Source organism: Carassius auratus, chromosome 35 (genome assembly GCF_003368295.1).
Source record: "Carassius auratus strain Wakin chromosome 35, ASM336829v1, whole genome shotgun sequence".
NCBI classification, from domain to species: Eukaryota; Metazoa; Chordata; class Actinopteri; order Cypriniformes; family Cyprinidae; genus Carassius; species Carassius auratus.
Window position 1 is genome coordinate 10,349,578 of NC_039277.1, and position 22,538 is coordinate 10,372,115.

The 22,538-nt window shown below is 37.5% G+C and overlaps 1 protein-coding gene across 3 annotated transcripts; it reads right to left on the minus strand.

Moving 5' to 3' along the window:
- Positions 1–700: 700 nt before the first annotated feature.
- On the minus strand, positions 701–22,182 carry LOC113054347 (integrator complex subunit 2-like). 3 transcript variants are annotated; one of them, XM_026219832.1, is made up of 25 exons: positions 21,791–22,182; positions 20,828–21,121; positions 20,528–20,666; positions 17,689–17,791; positions 17,324–17,437; positions 13,730–13,860; positions 13,454–13,624; positions 13,151–13,371; positions 12,816–12,941; positions 11,920–11,991; positions 10,998–11,112; positions 9,002–9,070; positions 8,470–8,604; positions 7,757–7,933; positions 6,777–6,885; positions 6,029–6,133; positions 5,581–5,745; positions 4,598–4,799; positions 4,381–4,506; positions 3,876–4,077; positions 3,491–3,784; positions 3,130–3,237; positions 2,549–2,654; positions 1,886–2,062; positions 1,322–1,494 (listed from the first exon to the last, which is right to left on the minus strand). In XM_026219832.1, exons 2-25 carry the CDS (start codon positions 21,118–21,120, stop codon positions 1,322–1,324), a joined length of 3,633 nt encoding a protein of 1,210 aa, XP_026075617.1. In that variant the 5' UTR covers position 21,121; positions 21,791–22,182. The 3 variants fall into 3 exon arrangements, with proteins under 3 accessions (XP_026075618.1, XP_026075617.1, XP_026075615.1); XM_026219830.1 differs by having other exon boundaries at positions 20,828–21,124; XM_026219833.1 differs by lacking the exon at positions 21,791–22,182 and having other exon boundaries at positions 701–1,494; positions 20,828–21,120.
- Positions 22,183–22,538: the final 356 nt, after the last annotated feature.

Sequence of the window (22,538 nt, forward strand, 5' to 3'; positions counted from 1 at the left end):
AGTCAAGCTTTATGGTGTAATTTGGCTCTGAAAAAAGTACATTATTTTATTTCAACTTTAATGTTAAGTATCATGGGCCAAATTTGATAGCAAATTAATTGAGAGCATTTTCTAAAGCTCTAACAAAGAAAACCATTGTTCTTGAGCAAAAGGAGCATGTGATTGGCCAAGTCATTTGCTATGTTTTAATCATTGATCATGTCATCATTGAACATGCATAAGCGTTTCCATGTGTACCCCATGCTACAGAATCTGTTTCTAAACGTGACAAGAGTGCCCCCAAATGGATCTAAATGATATGTTATTTTAAAACAATTTTTACAGATAAATAAATAATAAATGTCTAATACATATAATATTAATGCAAATATCTTCAGAATCCAGTTGCTCCAACTGTAGGTGTTTTTTGTGACTTGGACACAATGCCAGCCATATGTTCTCCTCAATTTGTCCTAAACAATGCTGAAGTGTGTAATAATAATGTATTTCAACTTAACTGAACTATAAGTGAGCTACAATCAAAACCGAGAAAACAAAGAGTTTCCAAAAAGATGTTTTAATACAAATGTTCAAAGCGTAAGATTGACATGTATACAAAACCAAGGTAACAAACATAATTCAGATGTCAAGCTGAGCCAAGAAAATACTTTTTAAAATGGTGGTCTAGAAAACAGACCAATAATTTGCTAAATGCCCTGGACACACTCAAATACACATTCAACGAACAAGCTAACACACCATTTGGAAAATGTCTACTACAAATACAGCAAGCTGCTTTGTGAGCCGAATTCCTCCAATCCTTCAGGACAGCCCAGAGAATGAACGTCCAGCTCACTTAAGACTTAAAAGACGCTTCCTGGAAAGTCAAATATAGATGGTGGTTTTCGCTGGCAACAGAACATAGAATTGCAATCTATATTTTTATCTTTCGGTACATCTTGTCCTTTGTTTTGAAAAATGGCACCCGTGATTTGACTATTCATATATACCATATAAGTACAGTTTATGTAAAACTATATAAAATTAGAATTTCTTTCATTACCTTCATTCCAGATGTTTTCATAGCTTGTGGTACTGGGATGCCAAAATGCAGGAGAAAATTCATGTTCTGTGTTTTGAGTGGACTGACTTTAAACTGAAATGGTCCCAGCGCTAGTCCAACAGATTTAAGTCATCTATCATTATACTGCTAAACATGTTCATAAGCAGATTTCTGCAACCCAAAGTCCTGTAACATAAGGCTTAACTTATATATGGGACAAAAAAACTAATTCCAACCTATGCCTATCCCATTAATATTTCTATTAGTCTGTTTGTGTTGTCACAGTGCCTGTGTGCTGGAGCTGATGATGTCCATGAAGGTGGCCTCTATCTGATAGCACAGCTCTACATCAGGGTCGGCTCTACCCAGCTCCTCTGCAGACCTCTTGCGTAGAGAGTATTTGGATTCTGATAGCGGTATTTCCCGTGGCTTCTGTCCCAGATACTGGAGCCCTAAACACAAGAGCACAGTGGATTAGATTTAGATCTAATCCACTGTTAGATCTAAATCCACTCCAGGGCTACATGATTTGGCCACATCATATTGTGAACATATCTTAATAAATACTGAGAAATGAATTGAAAAACAGATAACCTTCATATTGAAATATTTATGGGTTTTAACACTTTAGCTCTTAAGGCTTTTAGTAATTCCCTTTGGGAAAATAAATAGAAAAAAATATATACAGAACCAAGGCACCTGAAAAAGTGAGCATTCACTTTTTCACTCAATTAGACTATAAACAGAGTAAAATATTTTTAAATCTTGCCCTGTCCCATACAATCGCCATTGATCATTACAAATTAAAAACATTTAAGTCAAATAAAACAAGAACACACTCACTGGCAATGAGAGGGTCTATATCTCTGGTCTTGGTGGTGACATCAGCAGCGGACACCTGTCCCACCTGAATCAGCAGGGACATGACATCATCAAAGAGTGGGGGGAAAGCCTTGCAAAATGAAACCAGGCACGGCAGCGTCGGCATGAAAAATGCAAAGCGCTTGGCACGGGTCAGCACTGTAAAAGATACCAAAAATGTGTTTCCTTGTTAAACGTGAATAAATTACATGCAGTTTTAGATGCACTAGAAAACCTAAAACCTAAATGATCCAATACAAAACTGCTCAGGAACTGCAGGATTTAACAGTGCTCAAGACTCCTCTGGTACTCCATTCAATAAAACAATAAATGGATGGCTGATGCATAATTTATAAACACTGCAGATGAGGGTTTGTCATAAGCAGTAACAAGTGGCCAGCAGAGGGCAGTGTGTACAAAGATAATGGGACAAGTTTGCACAAGGTGGTTTTTGATACAAAAAAAAAAAAAAAAAAAAAAAAAACCTCAAGGTAATGGTCTGACATCTCCAATTATCAATGATATTTTTAGACACTCTTTAATAAAATGCCAGCCCTAATAAATGAATAAGAACAGACACAAAGGTAAAGAGAAAATGGAAGAAAAATAAAGAGATAAAGCAACAGATGGAAGAGTTATTCCTACCTGTGAGGAGGGTGCCCATCACACTAATGGCAAGACGTGCCACACTGAGGGATTTGGGCAGGGCGTACTGGGTGCACAGATGGGACAACAGCTGTATGGCAAAGATCTGTGCCAGACAAAACAAAACTGCCATTAGCATCAAGCCCAGAGGTCAACCCTGAGCGCTCACCATGTGTCTCTGATTCAGGTTGTATAATTCATACTCTAATACTTCAACTTATAGCTGTACAGCTCTAAATGAAGTTGTATACACTATACACTATAAAGAGTCTTGTATCCCACAGAGTATATTTACATATTAAATTCACTGAACCATGGTCATCTGTGTCTCTCTTTTATATTTTTAAATTTAAATTTATATTTTTTGTTAAAGAAAACTAAATAGGGGCAAAAGTCTGGAAATGCAAATAGTTTTCCATACTCCGCTTTCTTATTTCCATACTTCTCCAGACCCTAGAAATGACTAAAAACAAATTCCATACCTAGGAACCCTGTTTAAATTAATTCCAGAATTTGAGAGTGACAACTGGTCTATTTAGTCCTGGATGATAATGGGCATGAACAAACTGATAGCTGCTTACCTGCTTCTCCAGCTGAGGCTGAGCGAGGAGTTCTGGGATAAAATCTAGACAGATGTGCATGGAAGGAATTCCTGCCACCGTCAGAGGGAGTAAAGCCTGCGGATAACCCTGAAGAAGCAGCCATTACTCCATAAAATATTAAATCTTTTAGATTGTTATAAATGTCTATCACTTTTGAATTAAATTAATCCTTGCTGAATAAAAGTATTAAATTCTTAAAAAAAATATTACAGACTTAAACAATAGTACAATAGTACATTGTGTGTGTACTGTGTCTTAAGATTTACGATTATTATGTATGTATGTAAAAAGCATGTATCATAATGGTGATGACAGTACTGTAACAGAGAGACTCAATTACCTGAAAGTGTACTAGTTTAGCGATGTTGGGGTCTGCGATGAACATTTGGTGCAGCAGACAGCAGATGAGACACTGTACCTCCCTCAGGTCACTGAGCAGCCCGCCCTCTGCCTCACGCTCCTCCTGGGCCCCCTTCCCAGCCCCCGTGTGGCCCACCTGCTTCCGCATGGGAACACCTGGAGCAGACTGAACGCTCCTCAACAGGCTGTCTGCTCCTCCGCCTCCTCCCAGCAGCAGCTCCTCCTGAGGGGGCGGCAAACACACCTCCAGCAAGATCTGCACTGCTGCGCTGTCCTGAAGGTGGACAAAGACAGCAACATTTGTGACAAATGCTCAAACGGATGATTCAGAGATCAGTATTAGAGAAGTGTGTGCATGTGTCTACCTGAGCAGCCAGAAGAGCATTCTTCAGCTCCTCTCTGGTGACCTCAGGTGTGTCAGGTTGGCCACCGAGCCCAAGGTTGGATACGGTCTGAGCTTGTCGCTCAAATTCAGCCGTCTCTTTCAGATGGGCGTTCAGGTAGGCCTTAGAAGCCAACAGGTACCCATTCAGCATGTGAAGAGTGATGTCCATTAGTGGAGGACACCTATAATATAAACATACAGTATAAGGCATTTATAGGGCTCTATAAGCACTAATAAACAGCCAATATACAAGTACTATGCAAGTTAATAAACAACTAGTTAATAGTGTGAACTGAGCCCTTAACAAAAGTTTTTTTTAAATCTTACCAGCCCCAAACTTTGGAACGGTAGTTTAATATTATAAACATTTCATCAATTGTATAGTTCATTTTTCTTTTTATATATATTATCAGCATAAAAATTTTGCACAAATTACAGGATTTCTTCAGGGTATTTCTTATCAGGCATTTCTAAGCGGATAATACCTGAAGACCCTGGAGTCACAGCGCAGGACGATGAGAGGATCCACCATCAGATCATTCTGAGTGTATCTCTGCTGCCGCAGGAGCTTTACTAAAGGCTGCAGAGCGTTTACTGTCATCACCCACAGCCTGACAGAGGGAAGAGACTTAGCACGAGTGCTGAAGTGCAAGATATCATTCCATTTTTACTACAGCATATAAAACAGAGAGGAAGTCTCACTTGCGCGGCATGACTGTATTAAGTACCATCCAGAGTTTGTTAACAGTCTGTAGGATCCTGCGAGAGACGCCGTCCTCTAAGAGCAGCCCCATGCTGGCAGTCAGAGCCTCTGCGTATGGGATCAGATCACCCGCAGAGAGCAACGTCAGATGCTCCAGGATACGCAGCAGCCTGGGCCCACCAGAAAGAACGTTCTGGAAAGCTAAGAAAAAAAATAAAAAATAAATAATAATAATTACAATTAGTTGCTTGCATTATTTGATTATATTTAATTCAAAGACAAGTGTAAAACATTTAGAGTTGACATTAATACATTTGTTTGTTTTATTCCCATATTATTAAATATAGCACAAGCCCGTCACCGTCTGTGAGTCCTGTGGAGAAACATGCCTGTCAGAGCAGCGAAACACCTTCAGGCTCATTACTCCGCAGGTGCAAAACTGAGTCATGCACATGAAAGGTCAGACTACAACAACAAACTATTCGTATCATACACCATAATAAACACTTGTGATCTCCTCCAGTGCCAAAGGGCATTATGCATCTCAATGTAGAATTCAGTGTTCTGGTTTACTGTACTGGGAAAATTGCTTGAGAAATACACTGTACACCCGAGATGTGCTAATTGCTTTTGCAGAATCCACCTGAGCAACAACTTTTCAATTTTTTACCCATGGTGGCTGTACATTTTGTAAAATAATAGTAAAAATGTTTTATAGACATATGCCTTTCCATTTTCTTATTTTGACTGTGTTGATACAACCAAAATTTACTTTTGAAGTATTCCCTTTTCTTCACTTTTAATCCATATTAATATTCTTTACTGGGGGAAAAAATGTCTAAATGTCTTTATCCATCAAAATGAGTTTTAAATTATGAATCAAATTTTCTAAATGTAGTAAATGGCAGAAACTCTTTAATGCAATGTCATATCAGAAATGTGATTTCTTAACTAAGTGGGAGATAGTGGGAGTTTCTTGTACCCTCTCGCAGCTGTGTCTGTGAGTATTTGCAAGATGATGATGTCAGCAACATCTTCCTCAGTAAAGGCAGAGTACCCGTCACTTCCTCTTCACTGATCCAGTCCTCCACCATGCACAAGTGAGGATAGTTTGTGGCCAGCAGACGCAGAAGAGCAGAGTGTAGGCCTGAAAATAAAACAAAATATTAAGTGCAAAACTAAATTCAACTTTATTTTATTCTATTTAGTATTACAGCACTATAACATTTCACGGTTTGCATGTATACAACCTGTAAATCAATGCACATAAAAATGTATAAAAGCATTTACATAAGATTTCAAGTATCAGTGTCACGTAATGAGAAAAAGACGCATCTAGTGATGCAACTAACGATGGTTGTTTCATCACATATTTTTAAAACTACTCTGTTGAATATAAGTGCAATGGAGGTTAAATGGGTGTCCTTTACCTCCCAGCTCCTGCTGCAGTCCTTGGGCCTGGCAGATGAGGTGTTTAATGGGAATCTGGTCCATGAGGGCAGGAGAGTACGATTTTGGCTTCTTCTGCATAAGTGCTGGGAGGAGAGAGAACGTGTGTTTATCAGGTTGTTTGTTAAAAATAGGCCTCTGTGGTGCAGCTCATGTACAGGTGATTTTTCATTGTATTCCAGTTCATTAGCACAGCCAAAGGGCATCATTACTCCAGAATGATAGAGAAGAAGAGAGAGAGAGTGAGAGAGAGAGATTAAATAAGCACAGCACTCTGGGAAGAGCTGTGTGCATAAACAGTGAAGAGTAAGCGCTCTAATAACCGATGAGAGGCTTCCAAAGCAAAGCCAAACTGCAGGTGATTGGTGTGAGTTTGAAGCAATTTAACATGCAGAGGAGAGAGCAGGAAGATAAGCTGTATCGCTCTCATCCTAATATTATATCAGCACTCTGGGTGGCAAGATAGGAACTTACATAAGTGAGCAAACACCAGATTAACTGTAGATAAACTGATTAAGTCCAGTTGTGCAGAGACTATCATTTAAAAACTGAATTGTTTAAATTTAAACAAAGAAAACGGATGTAAAAGAAGACAAAAACAGAAAATAGAATAATAATAATGCAAAACTGCATCTCTTTCAACTGATCTAGTTTGAATCGAATGGGCCAATCAGAACATTAAGTAAAAATGTAGGAGCATTTCAAATATTATGTCAGTAATCTACCTACCCAACGTCTTTGTATTTGCTAGCAGAGCTTCCTCATATGACAGGATGTAATAGAGAATGAGCAACTGGGTGGTGATGGTGTACTGAGAACGGGCTTTCCCTCCATCTCCCTGAGAGAGACAGAAAAATGAAAAGAGGTCAAACAGAGGTTAAAAGGAACAGAAAGTACAGGAATAAATGTTCTGATCTGCATCGGATACAATTGGAGATATACAGTGTATAGCAAAGTCATTTATGTATATAGTATTTCATACAAAACAGATTGTTTCAGAGAAGCTTCACATTAATAAACATGTAAATAACAGTGTTAAAATTGTAAAATGTATACATTACTAGATAAATCTAATTTGAGTTGTAAAGCAGCTTCACAAAAGATAATACCATAATTCAGCTTACTTTAGATTATTGTTTCAATTCAGTTCAATAACTTTTCATTCAAAAACTGTTAAAAAAGTGCAAAGTTCATAAAAAACGATTACAATTCAGCTATAAGCAGCTCTACATAAGACAAGTGTCATTATTCAGCTCATGTCAGTTTAAAGTCGATCCAATACAGTTAAAAATAGTGTTGGTTGCAAAGTTAGTGTCATTTCCCAGCTGAATTCAGTTAAAAAAAAATTCTCATCTGTGTCATTGCAGCTACAATTATAATATTCATTTCTACATTAAAGACAATTAACATTCAGTATCAGTGACTATACCACACATCATTACAGGTCTTTAATACCACTAAGCCCAAAGTGTCTTTTGATCTACATAATTTATGCTTCTACTAATCTTCTAATATCTGAATCTTTGACTTGAACATATTCCAATATCTAGATTTTGCTGGTCTAAAAATAACCTTCAGTAATATCTATGTGACTGATTTGAGTAGTCTGACTTTTGCTACTGCAGGGCGGCAATTTAGCGCAGTTATTTCTTTCTTTTTTTGAGATTTTGCAGTCAACATGATCGAAAAGATGCTTAAGATCCACCCACCCCTCCCAAGCCCTGGAAAACATTAAGGATCTCCTGCTCTGTGATTGGCTGGTTGGTGGCCTCAGGGTTGGTCTTGGAAGCAGGGGTCAGGATGGAGTTAATGTAAACATCAATTAATGGAAGCAGCTGAGTGTGGAGTGGGGTATTCGTCTCGCACAGCTGTCTGAAGATCCAGTCCTAAGAAAAAAGGGGGATAAAATCCAGAAAGAAAGACACATTCAGAATAAGTGAATTACCCAATAATCCACCTCTGGCGCTTGGGTGATTAAATCATCTTTCCAGCAGAGCAGATCAATAGCTATAACATGGCTTACTGACTCTAGGGGAGGCAGATTCCAGTCTTTAAGGCTGACGATGTAATTGTGAGGAAACATTCTAAACAGCCGGGCGATGCACTACCACATTCAAAAACCACATCCTTAATTAAATCAATGGAGTGTTTTCCATGAGTAAGGAGAGGAGCCAGCCAGTCAAACAGATAATAGAACCCAATGGATTCAAGTCGATACTAGCACTGAACAGAATCAGCAGAGTAATGTAGTGTAGTTAGCAAGGAGCCGATTTGAACACAACACAAAGACAAAACAGGAAAAGTTAGGAAAGGAAACATAACAAAACTGTCCCCAAAAGCAACAACAGGATTACAATACAATAGAATTTAACAGACAGAACAAAAAAAACAGAAAGGACAGAATTCCAACCTAACGGATTACCTTAATGGACACTTTGTGTTTGGTGAAAGCTCTGCTCCTCAGGAGCTGGTATATGCAGTGGATGGGGAGGAATCCTGTGATGTTGGCACTGAGGTTATTAGTAACGGCCACTCGCACGGCATGTGCTGTGACCACCTGTGACAACACAAAAATCCACTTATTACAGTATCTGTCTTGATGCCGTAATTGTGCAGCTACATTACATTTAAGATTTAACAGATGTCTTATCTATAATGACAAAAAGTCCTTTGTTTCCATTTGCTAGATTGCCATGTTCAACAGATGGCAAGTATGTAGCTCTTATAGATATCTGCGAGGACAGGATATCTATAAGACTGCATGTAATATTAGGACAAGCTGTTAGTAATTAAGATGATTGCTATGGTGCCTACACAGTTCTTGCAATATGTCAAACAGATTTCACAAACTCAGAGGCACACAATTCTTATTTTTTTAACTTTGTTCCTATTAGAAGAAGCTAACGACTGTTTTGCATTAAAACACCATGAATACACTGTAAGGAGAGAGGCACCTGTTCAGTGAAGATTTCCTGAGTGAAAATGGTCTTCATTTTGCTCAGTGAGCTGGGTTTGATGGCGATCTGTGGAAGGATAAGGAGTTTAAATTAGCAAAATATGTTTCTCAAGTTGATTAAACTCTATGCAAGGTTTAGAAACTCCAAAAACTAATTTCAACAAAATTTCAAAGTGACTCATTCTGGCTAAACAAACCCTCCATGACTCATCTAACTGTACCACATCAATAATGTACGGCTCAGCTAAGGGCAATTACATATTACACAGACGTACTTTAGCCTTCTCTGGGATGTGCATGTTCCTAGACACTAACAATCAATAAATCCACCAATTAACACCCTCTCTTCTGTGACTTTTACAGTGCAAGCCACCAAGTATAATGGATGTTTACATCTAGAGGACTAATTCTGGAATTTAACCAATGTTGGCATTTAAGCCCAAAGTAAACAGGATCATGTACTTCCTTCGTTTGATTCTAAATTTGACTTTTAATAGAAAAAAAAAAAAAAAAAAAGATCTTATTGATAAAGCATTTATGATCATAAGTTAGATTCAAATGTTCAAATTAAAATTCTCAAAGCGGCTGTCTACCTATTCAGGGTTTTTTTGTTAAATATGTTTCACAGATGTACTTTGTGATTTCAATTCCAGTCTGTTTGTCCTTGTACAACTTTCGTAAAAAATTACAGTGTGTATTAGTTACTTCTTTATCGGCTATCTTTGGGGTCCTTTGTGAAATTAAAACCACATCTGCGATTGTGGAATGTATTTTTAACGCTCATTTATTCATTGACACATTACTGTATACTAAAAGACAATTCTCACTAAATGCACTATTCATTATAGAATTCCCTAATCATATACACTTTTGTTCAAAAGTTTGGGGACAGTATGTTTTTTTTTTTTTTACTGAAATAAACATGCAGATATCCAGAATGAATCCATTAAATTATTTTAAAGTGACATTTATAAACAAATATTAATATTTTTTTTTTCAACTTTCTATTAATCAAAGAATCCTACATGAATTTATCACCATTTCCACAGAAATATTAAGCAGCACAACTATTTCCAACATTGATAATAATAAAGAAATTTTTCTTAACCAGCAAATCAGCATTTTAGAATGCTTTCTGAAGGATCATGTGACACTGAAGAATTGAGTACCGTATTTTTCAGACTATAAGTCGCACCTGAGTACCTGAGTATAAGTTGCATCAGTCCAAAAATACGTCATAAGGAAAAAAAACATAAGTCGCATCGGACTATAAGTATATACTATAAGTAAGCATTTATTTAGAACCAAGAGAAAACATTACCGTCTCCAGCCGCGAGAGGGCGCTCTATGTTTTCAGTGTAGACTACAGGATCACTGAGCAGCATAGAGCGCCCTCTCGCGGCTGGAGACGGTAATGTTTTCTCTTAGTTCATTTCTCTTGGTTCATGTCAAATTAATTTTGATAAATAAGATGCATCTGACTATAAGTCGCAGGACCAGCCAAACTAAGAAAAAGAGTGCGACTTATATTCCGGAAAATACGGTAACGATGCTGAAAATTCAGCTTTGCCATCAAAGGAATAAATTACATTTTAAAATACATAAAAAGCATTAATAATTTAAATTGTAATAACATTTCACAATTACACGGTTTTTAATGTATTTCTGATCTAATAAATACAGCCCTGGTGAGTGTTAAGAGACTTTTCGTAAAAACTGCACCAACTATACTAATATCATTAATCTCACACAGAAGTCCAGTTTAATTCAATGGGTTTTGTGATGCATGCCTACACAGCATAAACTTCCGTGACACCCTCATTCATTCAAGAGACACTCATCTTAATAAAGTACATGAAACGACAGGCATCCAGTGTTAATAAATAGAACTCATATGTCATTTAGAAAACTAATCCTCTCAGAATAGGGCGAAAGTGATCTTATTATTTTGTTCACAGGCTGCTAGCGCTGACCGACTGATTGCTTAAACTCACCTTCATCCCAAGGGTGGAGCAAACCAGCTCGATGATGGCACTGAGCTGGTTGCTATGGAAATACATGGCAACCAGTAATAGCATCTCTCCAAAAGAGGCTGAGACACGGGCGGCACTGAAAAGAATAAGAGAGGAGAAGAAAGGAGACAAAGAGAGGAGGGGAAAATGCATTAAAAGAGTTAATATTCAAACCCTCTTTTACACAGAACAATCAGGTAGACACACACACCAACCCCCAGGGTTACAGTGGGCTTCACATATATGATAACCCTATCCACGAACACGCACAGCCTTGCATCGAAGGACATTTATCTCTAAATCTATAGAGTGTGGATAAGCACTCCAATCACAGTGGGTCACGAGGAGCACAAGCTACAGGAGAGATGACTTATAACCCATCAGCTGCTTATTAGTTATTCAATTGAAAAAGCCTGCCACTGCCTAACCTCTTTATAACCCCATCTGTTTTCATTTTATCATTCATGCCCCCCCTACCCTTTTCTAAGCATTAAATTAACCACATTTTACTACAAATGTTGTTTGCGAGTTTACAAAGTAAAAAAAAAAGCTAGCCTTAAGCGCATGCAGTTAGCTCACCCATATCTATAACTGAAATGGTTCTGAATGCTCTCCATTGGGCAGACCTCCGGGGAATAATAATTACAGACACAAAGAATAAGAAAAATAAATCAAAATGTAGCTCCAAATACTTCTTGAATGGTTTTTTTTTAAATAAAACTAATTGAATTATAGGATGAACAGACGCTTGGTACAAAAGCAGAACAATTATGTTCCCCCGTAAACCTCTCCGGAAGATTTCCTTCTCACCGATCACAAAATAACTGGCATTTTTAGTATGTTGTAAAATACATTTATTGGTTGTTGTGGGTTTGAAGGGCTCGTTCATCCAGGCCTTCCGTACCTCTCAAAATACTCCTCCTCTTTTATCATCCAGCTGAGCCACATTACCATCAGCTGCTCCTGTTCTGGAGTACTGCAGAGAGAAGAAACAACAGCAATGATGACACAGCTAGGCTTTACTCCAGACTGAGTCAATTTAAACACTGAAGATCAATTTAACTGAACTGAACTTTGTATTGAACATAACTGAGTGATAGAACATTAATGCTGATGTTTTACTGAAAACAAATTACTTTGCTAATGTTACATCAAGAAGCAATATCATGCTAAACTGTTTCATGCTTTAAAAATAAAAAACTATTCTAGTCCACCACAAAGACTAATTCAAGACATCATAAAAGGGGCATAATAGCACCCCTTCAATACACTAAAGTCTTCAGTGTCACATGATTCTTCAGAAATCAGAAATATGCTGATCTGGTGCTCAAAAACATTTCTTATTATCAATGTTAAGTAAAAATATTTTTGAGGAACCATGAAACCCAATTTTTTTTTCAGGATTATTTGATAAAGATCAAAGTTACATTTTAGTTTAAATAGAAATCCTCTGTAAAAATCGATGTTTTTGATCAGTTCATTTTGAATGCATCCTTGTTAAATAAAAGTATTACTATCAAAAACATTTCATTGTACCTACAGTAGTATTAAATATCTAACAGTGTTTTAGAAGTCCAAAAAGATCAGCAGCTAAAATGTTTTGTACAGAAATCCTTGGATTTCTGATGTCAGAGTTTAAAATGGAGGTGGAACATTGTCTGAAAATAAAGTATAATTGTTTTAATTACAGCTGTACCTCACTGAGAGAAATTTTATACATTTATGATATGACCATTTTAATCGTTAAATAATTTATCTTAATAGGTGGAGTTATTAGAGTATTAGTGTCTAAGTGTGTACCTGACGAGGGTAGGGAACGCCAGCAGTTTGCAGAAGGACAGGGAGACAAAGCGCACTCCCGCAGGTGTGGCTGGTGGACGACTGGTCATCAACTGCAACAGCTGCTCCGCCTCTTCATCTGTGGGCCTGTGGAAAGAAAACACATTTATAACCACCTTGAAAACTTTGCAACGTGTCATCAGAAACTGAATATAATCTAACAGTTGGAGTTCATTTCCAAACCCTGTATAGAAAATTTGCTTAAGCTTCATAAGAGTCAAAGTTACTTGTGGTTAAAAACTACAATACCACCCATTTATACTTAAAAACATTTAATTGGGTCAATTGTAGCACACCTAAGACCAGCTATCCCCATAAGTGCGCAATAGAGTCGCAGCAGTGCGCTGGCCTTCACAACGTGCTCCTCCCGCAGGCCAGAGTACCCCGAGCTACTCTCTGAGTCCATATCAGTGTCATTGGGAACATGGGTACTGCGCGAGCGGGGAAGGATGGCAACCAGCTCCAACAGCAGCTGCCTCCGCATTTGCCACAGCACTGAGCTGCTCTCTCTTTTCCTCTAAAATGAGACACATGAATTTCATATGTTTACAAAGCAGCTGATCCTCAAGTGTCTGAGTGCAAATGTTTTTGCGTCTTACCTGCTGACCGTTGCGAATGAACATACTGAACCAGGTACGGACTTTTCCATTGGTGCCCAGAAGTAGGCCGCTGACATAAGACACAAGAGGACTGACCGCCTCATCTGCCATGTCTGGCTTATAGTCCAGCGTTAGAGCAACGCCCAGACCTGGAAGATGACACTCTTCCACCTGTGGAAGGACCAAGGGCTTGACTTTAATATGACACATCGTTCTGATCAATTTAGCTGTGGCCCATTAGCAAGCATGACAGCTGGTCTAGTGCTGGAGACTCACCACCATGGCCCTGATGTTAAGAGCCTGAGAAGGGTTCATCTGACACAGCTGCCGGAGAGCTTCTGTCCTGCGCCGTCCACCCACGCTCTCCTCATCCTGCCGTTCTCCATTCTTTATCAATCCCCTGCACACTGGAGACACAAAGAGAAACAAACTTAAATGTGCTGCTTTTAACTTTAAGCAGCATATAAACCACATTAAATATACTAATATTTTTGTATTTTCATTACATACACGAATTACAGTTAAAAAGGTCTGGGGTCAGCAAGACAAGTAATTTAATTAATATATTTATTCAGGAAGAATGCATTAAATGTATCCAAAAAAAGTTACAAAAGATTTATTTTTCAAATAAATGCTGTACTTCTGAATTTTCTATTTATCAAAGTAACCTGGAAAAATTTACCATGCATTACACAAAAGTTTTAAAGCAACTTAACTGTTTTCAACAATGATAATACAGGTGCCGATCATATAATTACAATATAATCAAAAAGTTGATTTATTTCACTAATTCCATTCAAAAAGTGAAGCTTGTATATTATATTCATTCATTACACACAGACTGATATATTTCAAACGTTTATTTCTTTTAATTTTGATGTTTATAACTGACAAGGAAAAACCCAAATTCAGTATCTCAGGTAATTAGAATATTGTGAAAAGGTTCAATACTGAAGACACCCGGTGCCACACTCTAATCAGCTAATTAACTCAAAACACCTGCAAAGCCTTTCAATGGTCTCTCAGTCTAGTTCTGTAGGCTACACAATCATGGGGAAGACTGCTGACTTGACAGTTGTCAAAGAGAAGATCATTGAAAACTTGAACAATGAGGGCAAGACACAAAAAGTCATTGCAAAGGAGGCTGGCTGTTCACAGAGCTCTGTGTCCAAGCACATTAATAGAAAGGCAAAGGGAAGGAAAAGATGTGGTAGAAAAAAAAAAAAGTGTACAAGCAATAGGTAACTGCACCCCGGAGAGGATTGTGAAACAAAACCCATTAAAAAATGTGGGGGAGATTCACAAAGAGTGGACTGCAGCTGGAGTCAATGCTTCAAGAACCACTACACACATATTGTATGCAAGACATGGGTTTCAGCTGTCGCTTTCCTTGTGTCAAGCCACTCTTGAACAACAGACAGCGTCAGAAGGGTCTCGCTTCAAAAAGGACTGGACTGCTGCTGAGTGGTCCAAAGTTATGTTTTCTGATGAAAGTAAATTTGGCATTTCCTTTGGATATAATTCATTACATTTATATAGCATTTTCTAGGCACTCAAAGCACTTTACATAGTCAGTGGGTATCTCCTCATCCACCATCAGTGTGCAGCATCCACCTGGATGATGCGACGGCAGCCATATTGTGCCAGAACGCCCACCACACACTAGCTTACTGGTGGAGAGGTGAGTGGGGATTGTTAGGAGGCCATAATGGTCAGAGGCCAATGGGTGAATCTGGCCGGGATGCCGAGGTCACAACTCTATTCTTTTCGAAAGACATCCTGGGATTTTAACTGACCACAGAGAGTCAGGACCTCGGTTTAATGTCTCATCCGGTGCTTGTTGACAGTATAGTGTCCCCGTCACTACAATGGTGCGCTAGGACCCACACAGACCACAGGTTGAGCACCCCCTGCTGGCCTCACTAGCACCTCTTCCAGCAGCAACCTAGTTTTCCCAGGAGGTCTCCCATCCAGGTACTGACCAGGTTCAGCCATGCTTAGCTTCAGTGGGCAACCGGTCTTGCTCTCCAGGTTGATATGGCTGCCGGCAGGGATATCAGGGTCCAAGAGTCTGGAGGAAGAGAGGAGAGGCACACAATCCATGTTGCTTGAGGTCCAGTGTAAAGTTTTCACAGTCAGTGATGGTTTGGGGTGCCATGTCATCTCCTGGTGTTGGTCCAAGTTGTTTCCAACACAGCCGTATACCAGGAACTTCATGGAGATGCAGATTTAATTTTCCAACAGGACTTGACAAACAACTGCAACTACTTTTTAGATGGCCAATATTTCTAAAAATCCTTTCTTTGTATTGGTCTCAAGTTATATTCTAATTTTCTGAGATACTGAATTTGGGATTTTCCATAGTTGTCAGTGATAATCATCAAAATTAAAAGAAATAAACATTTCAAATATATCAGTCTGTGTGTAATGAATGAATATAATATATAAGATTAACTTTTTCAATGGAATTAGTGAAATAAATCAACTTTTTGATGATATTCAAATTGTACGCACCTGTAAGAAGAAATGTTTCTTGAGATCCAAATCAACATATTAGAATAATTTCGAAAAGATCATGTGGCACTGAAGACTGGAGTAATGATGCTGAAAATTCTGCTTTGTCAGTACAGGAATAAATTAAAACAGTTTTTTTATTATTATTGCAATAATATGTATCAATATTACTGTTTTGCTGTGCAAATAAATAAATGCATTCGTGGTGAGAATAAGACACTTCTTTACTTTCTTTAAAAATATATATATATTTTGACCTTTTTTTATTGGAGTCAAGAATGAGCTGGTTAACATGGATTAGTCTCAGCTTAGGAATAGGAAGCCAAGTATTATATAGACCACCTTAAATAAGAAGATGTAAAACAGATTCGATCCTGTGTGTCCATGTGAGCATCATAGCTAAATTTGACTGAATCAACTAGTACGCTATGGCTCATGAGAGTTATTTTAAAATATTTTCCACAAATATCGGTCTTTATTTGGCTTTGATTCGAGTGCTCACCTTGAATTAAAATACCTGTTTACCTTTTATTATGCGATTTTAACCACAGATGTTATTTTGCCACACAGAATGATTCGAATTACAGAGAATCTTTTATGACTGAGTGCTGGAATGATATTAGTTTCAATAGCCTCATATGAAAAGTCCGTCACAATTCATGCTGCATCTGATTACAGTGTATCGCTATAGACAAGCTCTTTCCCTTAATGATTCCGCCTTGAGCGGAATATTCTCCCGATGAAAGATCCTGTCTAGGTAATGAGCCTTGAGAATTGGCCATTCAGTAATATGAAACATTTCAAACTGGGCTCTGAATGGAGCCTCACACAAATAAGCTATTGACTCAACAAGGACCTGGGAGTGATGAAAGATAGCAGAGACTCAGAGATGTTTTTATTTCCATTTAGAGCATCTGTGTGGAAAACCCACGTACGCACATAAAGAGGCGCACAAACACACCCATGCCCGAACTGCACATAATCAGACTCATCAAAATGGAAATGCAGTGCCTCTCAGATGATCATGCAATGGCCACATAAGGCAGATAAAATGTAAAATAAAACTGAGTTTCATGTGGCTTTTTAGCGAGAGAAGAAAAAAGAAATATTATATTTTGTTGCATTAAAACAAAAACAATTGTACATTTCCCTGATCCAAAACCCAGAAACACCTTAATGCAACTGGATAAATATTCATAATGTGGAATATTTCAAAATGAACATGTCTGATGAAATGTGCACAGTAAGACCAGTAATTAGTAATAATGATTTTATGTTGTCTTTAAAAGAACAGGAAAGCTAATGGACTAAAGGTTACATGTATAACTGTTTTATTTGAGCAGATGACGGACATACCCTCACTGAAGCTGTCTGGGACGTTTGCCACCAGCAGGCACAGGAACCACTCTCCATTCCTCACGTGAAGCAGGGCCTCGGCCACCTCAATGATGGGCAGCAAAGAAGGCAACTCTGTTGAAAGCAGAAAAATCAAGAAGGAATTTGATTTAAAAAATGTTTAAGACGGATTTATTAAGAACAAAACATCAAAGACATAACTGAGGCAGCTAAAGTATCATTTTACCAAGGATTTCATTTCTGTCATGCTGAGGGAAATGTTTACTGATATAAAGATGATTGTGTCATAGCACAGTTTAATGGTGTTTTTTTTTTTTCAATTGCTTCGAGCAAAGTTTTTACACAATAAATGTTACACCATTTACCTGCTTGTAGGATGCAAAGAACATCAGCCACTTCCTCCAGATACACGGGACTCTCAAACAACTCAGAAGACTTGAGGAAAAACTCTCCATTAGAGTCAGTCACCTGTTAAAAACAGGAAAAGATTTTAACACTATTTTATGTGTGATAGATAGGGATGTAGCGATGCATGAAAATCGATGCAGATGTGAAGATTCAAATTGGTTGAAATATTAAACAAATCGCAATACAGTTGTGGGTAGGAGTTTAAGAATGTATCTCTGAGGGGAACTGGCTGTCTTTAGAAAAATTTTAATTTTTTTTCTTTTCATCTTGACTGTATAATGCATATGAAAGCAGTAGGGTATCAATAGGGTCAAGCCAAAGACTGTAGAATACCCAAGACATGTCACTCGTATAGTTCTGAAAGGGGTAAAATGCAAAGCTCAATATGGCCGCTATCGAACAAAGAGTAAAATAGCCAATCTCTAACTGTACAGTAACTGCAGCTGCCATTAGAAGTCTCGGTTTCTATCCACCTTTTTCCCGAACGCGGAAATAAGTCTATGGGTAAGACTTCCATTTCATTAGCCGCTATTAGGAGAATAACAACGTGCAGTAAATGGTAAAACTGTTTGCAGTACAAACCAGTGTGTTCTTCATTAAGATAACAGATTAAAATACGATAGGACACATCAATTGTCAAGCAACAAAACAAACTGTTTTGTACATCTAAAAATAGCTGGAGGCAAATGAGACCGGAAGCTAGACCCATAGAATTTACAAATGGCGGCACCCATTTTTAGGGCAGGAAAAAGGTGGATAGAAACAGGATTCTGAGATGTGATTTCAGGACTGTGCATGTGCACTGGCTGGTCTAGCCTGAAAAATATGCTTTTTTAACACAATTTGAGCAAAAGAAACAACATTTATGAGACCGTTATTGTCAGATTTCATTGGTGTTTTAAAAAATGAAATTTAATCTTAAGCTTGGTGAAAAGTTTTGGAGAATTTTATGTTTCCCCATACAAAGAAACAGGAGCTGCACTTACATACCCGAGAGAAGTTTGTAGATGGCCACCAAGTGACATGACTTGCATTAAAGCGTCTTTGTTCAACAACTGCACTGCTTTGTTTACAGTGTTAACCAAGGAAACCATGTATTGCTGCTGTTCCATAAGTGCCACCTGCTGTCAGAGAGTGAATTTGCGCTCTCGTTCAGCCCGTCTGATGTTTTTTGTCTCATTCATATGTTTCACGTAGCATAATTTCACAAAGTTAAAGTCAGACCATTCTGTTTTTGCTTCGAATATCGAAATTGTACAATCTTATTTAGAATAAAAACTGCAGCATGCAGCACGAACGCAGAATCTGTTTGGATCATGATTAAAATCGAGTGATTTCCAAGTGAATGGAAAGAGCACAGACAAAGCCTTATTTTCCAAGAACCCCCCCCCCACCCCCCGCAAAATAAAATAAAAAAATACATAAAATAAAAAAATAAACACATAATATTTCAACAATGTATTTTTTTATTCTACAATTGTGAAGTGAAATTCACTTTAAATATTCACTTTTCATACATGAAGATGACATAAAAAAAATGTAGTGTAAAACAAAGATGAAATGAAAATGACATGAATTTATTATTTTTAGTAGAGGGCAGCAGAAGATCACCCATTAGCTCAGTTGCCATTTTGAATCCTTTGTTTGTTTGATTTTAGCATTTTGAGCTAATATAAAATTACTATTATAAAAGATGTTGTACTTTTATTATACTGAAGTATAGCAAGTACAATTAAATAATAATGTATTAGATGTAATTTAAAAAAGGGCACATCAAGAAGAGTGTTTTAAGTTTTCAGCCAACACATTTGTTGCTCCGGTAGTTTTATTACTCCACATCCCTTAATGCACAGCTCTATTTTGACATTGACTTGTCAGATGTTATCACTGTCAATCAAAGCAATGATTTGCGGAGCAATTTAGCAACTTGCATAATTTTTTTTTTACACTCACATTTGTCATTCCACGAATCGCACAAATAACCAATTCTGAATTAAAAAACAGCGGATTTCACTGAAGAGTTTGCATCCCCGTTTCAAATTCACAAAGAAATGTTCAGCATTTTGTCCAAACAGTAATAAAAGGAAATCTTTTTGTATAATATAAATCTAATTTTGTAAAAAAAAAATTGTGAGATAATCGAATTGTGAAATCAGTATCGTAAAACGTATCAAATCATGAATTGAGTGGATCGTTACATCCCTAGTGACAGAATAAATTAAGGATAACATTTTTATGAAAGATCTTTATGAAACATTGAGGAAAACTTGAATGTAGCCTTTTAATTTAGGTCTTCCTTTCTTTCAGCTTGTTAAAAGGATCACAATACCTATATCATTTGTTTTGAAAATAAGCCTCATGTCAACCTAGGCTACATTTATTTGAACAAAAACACATTAATATTGTTAAATATTATTTTAACTTAAAATAACACATATCTGAATATATTTTAAATAATATTATTTTATATTTTATTGCTGCAATGGCAAAGCGGATTTTCAGCAGCCATTAGCTACTCCAGTTTTCAGTGTTGCACGATTGTTCAGAAATCATTCTAATAATGCTGATTTTCTGCCCAAGAAACACTTCTTATTATCATCAATTTTGTAAACAGTTGTGCTGCTTAATATTTTTGTGGAATATATATTTGTTCTGAAATCATATATATTAAAATAATTACATATTTATGGGCTAACAGTCATCTAGAGGAAAGTATTTTCAAATGTAAAAAATGACAATTTGATTTTAAACTGAAGCAAAGATCATTATCCAGAAGTAAATAATTGCATTCCAAACCTTGTTCATAATGGCTAGCAGCTCACTGAGAGCCAGTCTGAGTCTCCTGAGAGGATCACTGTGCTCAAACTCCAGAGTCAAACCATGCTGCAGCTGAGAGACCAGGATGCTCTCGCTGTTAGAGCCTCCAGCCTTATGCCTGTAAACACATTAGAATCATTAGAATCATCAGATATTTAACCAAAACTTCACTCCAAAATATCTTTCAGTGTCTCAAAGCAAGATTAACTTAGATTTATCATGCCAATTAAATTAACCAACACAACTGCTACCTGAAAGCTTTCATGCTTCTGAACCCACCTCAGCTGCTGCTCTTTTCTAGCGTCCTGCTCCAGAGCATGGAAATCCACAGATAGCAGTGCAACAATGGAGTTCACCGCCTCCACGCCAGACAGCAGTCGCAGGATGAGCTTCTTGTCCTGCGCCCAGGCGTTACTCTGATCTGCAGGGGCACATAGAGCCATCCTCACAAGACAGGGCAGCAGGAGCCGGAGCTCTGGGTCACTTAAAGCTGCTAATCTGGCCACATCTACCTGCTGCATGGCCTCAAATGCAAATGGGCTCACAAACTGAAGACTGGCACTGTCCACCATTCTGCTTCAAAGAATGAAGGGGAAGACCGAGAAAGGAAACTTTTGTTTACATGTATACATATACACACACACACACACACACACACACACACACACACATATTTATATATAAAACCATACTTTACACAATATTAGTTACTACAACTATTGCTATTACTGTAAAATCATAATTAATGATTTTTTTTTTCAGTCAAGTAGATTATTTTGTTTCATTTATTTTTATTTATTTATTTTAAAATTACATTTAGGACTAAACCCCACACCAAAAACACCATTGTGGTATTAACATGTTTTTGGCAAAACTATGGTCTGGATGTGCGCGATGGTAATATTATATCCAAAGAATATGGTATACGTCGGTAAATACTATATGAATATGGTAATGAAACAATCCCACAGTATAATAAAGAGTTTATTTAGATTTTAGGTGTTTTTATAGTACTGTTTATTCCAGTATTCCAGCATTAGTTTTAACATTGGTTGCTCTAGAAATGTTTTTTAAAAAAAATACTATTTAAAACACTTTTAAGTGCTCACTGTGGAGAGAACTGCCCTTAGATGCACAGCACAATCAAAAAAGTATACTTAATGTATCAAACTCTTAACAGAATCTAATAAAATGTCATTTTGTATCATTAGGGACCGTAGAACAGTAGTGGAACCGACCTACCTGAAGTTTACCAGAGCCGCTGGCTACAACAGAAACAGAAACACAAACACAAACCCCGATGAGGCCCGCGAGACCGCGGTCTTTCGTGATTCTCACGCCTACAGGAAGTTGAGCGTCGCCGTTCAAGGTAGTTCAGTTCACCGGTAAGCTAACAGGCTAGGTGCTGGAGCTTTTTTCTGGAGATCCATTCATCAAGATGTAACTATTTAAAGCACTATAATTCCAATAATAATAATTATATGCTTCACATAATTGACTTATTCTGTATAAAAACATCTACGTCCCCAAGACTGTTTACGAACAGCAAGCTATAGAAGGTATAATGGTGAATTGTTTTAGGACAAGTCAAGCGCTAGCGCTCATCTGCCTTCACTGTGCGTACTGAACTCTGACTGGCTGCGTCTCAAAACCTAGTGAGCCCCGCCTACTTAGACACCACTGATTGTTTGGCAACCACAGGCAAGTTCATAGTTAAATTATCCTAACAGCGCAACAAATATGGTACATTGCAATAAATATAAAATATAATATTTACAAAGATAAAAAAATCCAACGTGTCTGTGATGCCCAAAAAAGCTCTCTAAGGGTTGAGACAATTAGGAGAACAAGGAAGATTATTTAACCATGGTAGCTGCAAGAAACACTTTTTTTTTTCAGAAACATTTTCCTATTCAACTATTTTTCCTATTGTATTCCAGATAATCACAATTATTTAATTATAGAACATATATTTTTACCTTTTATAATG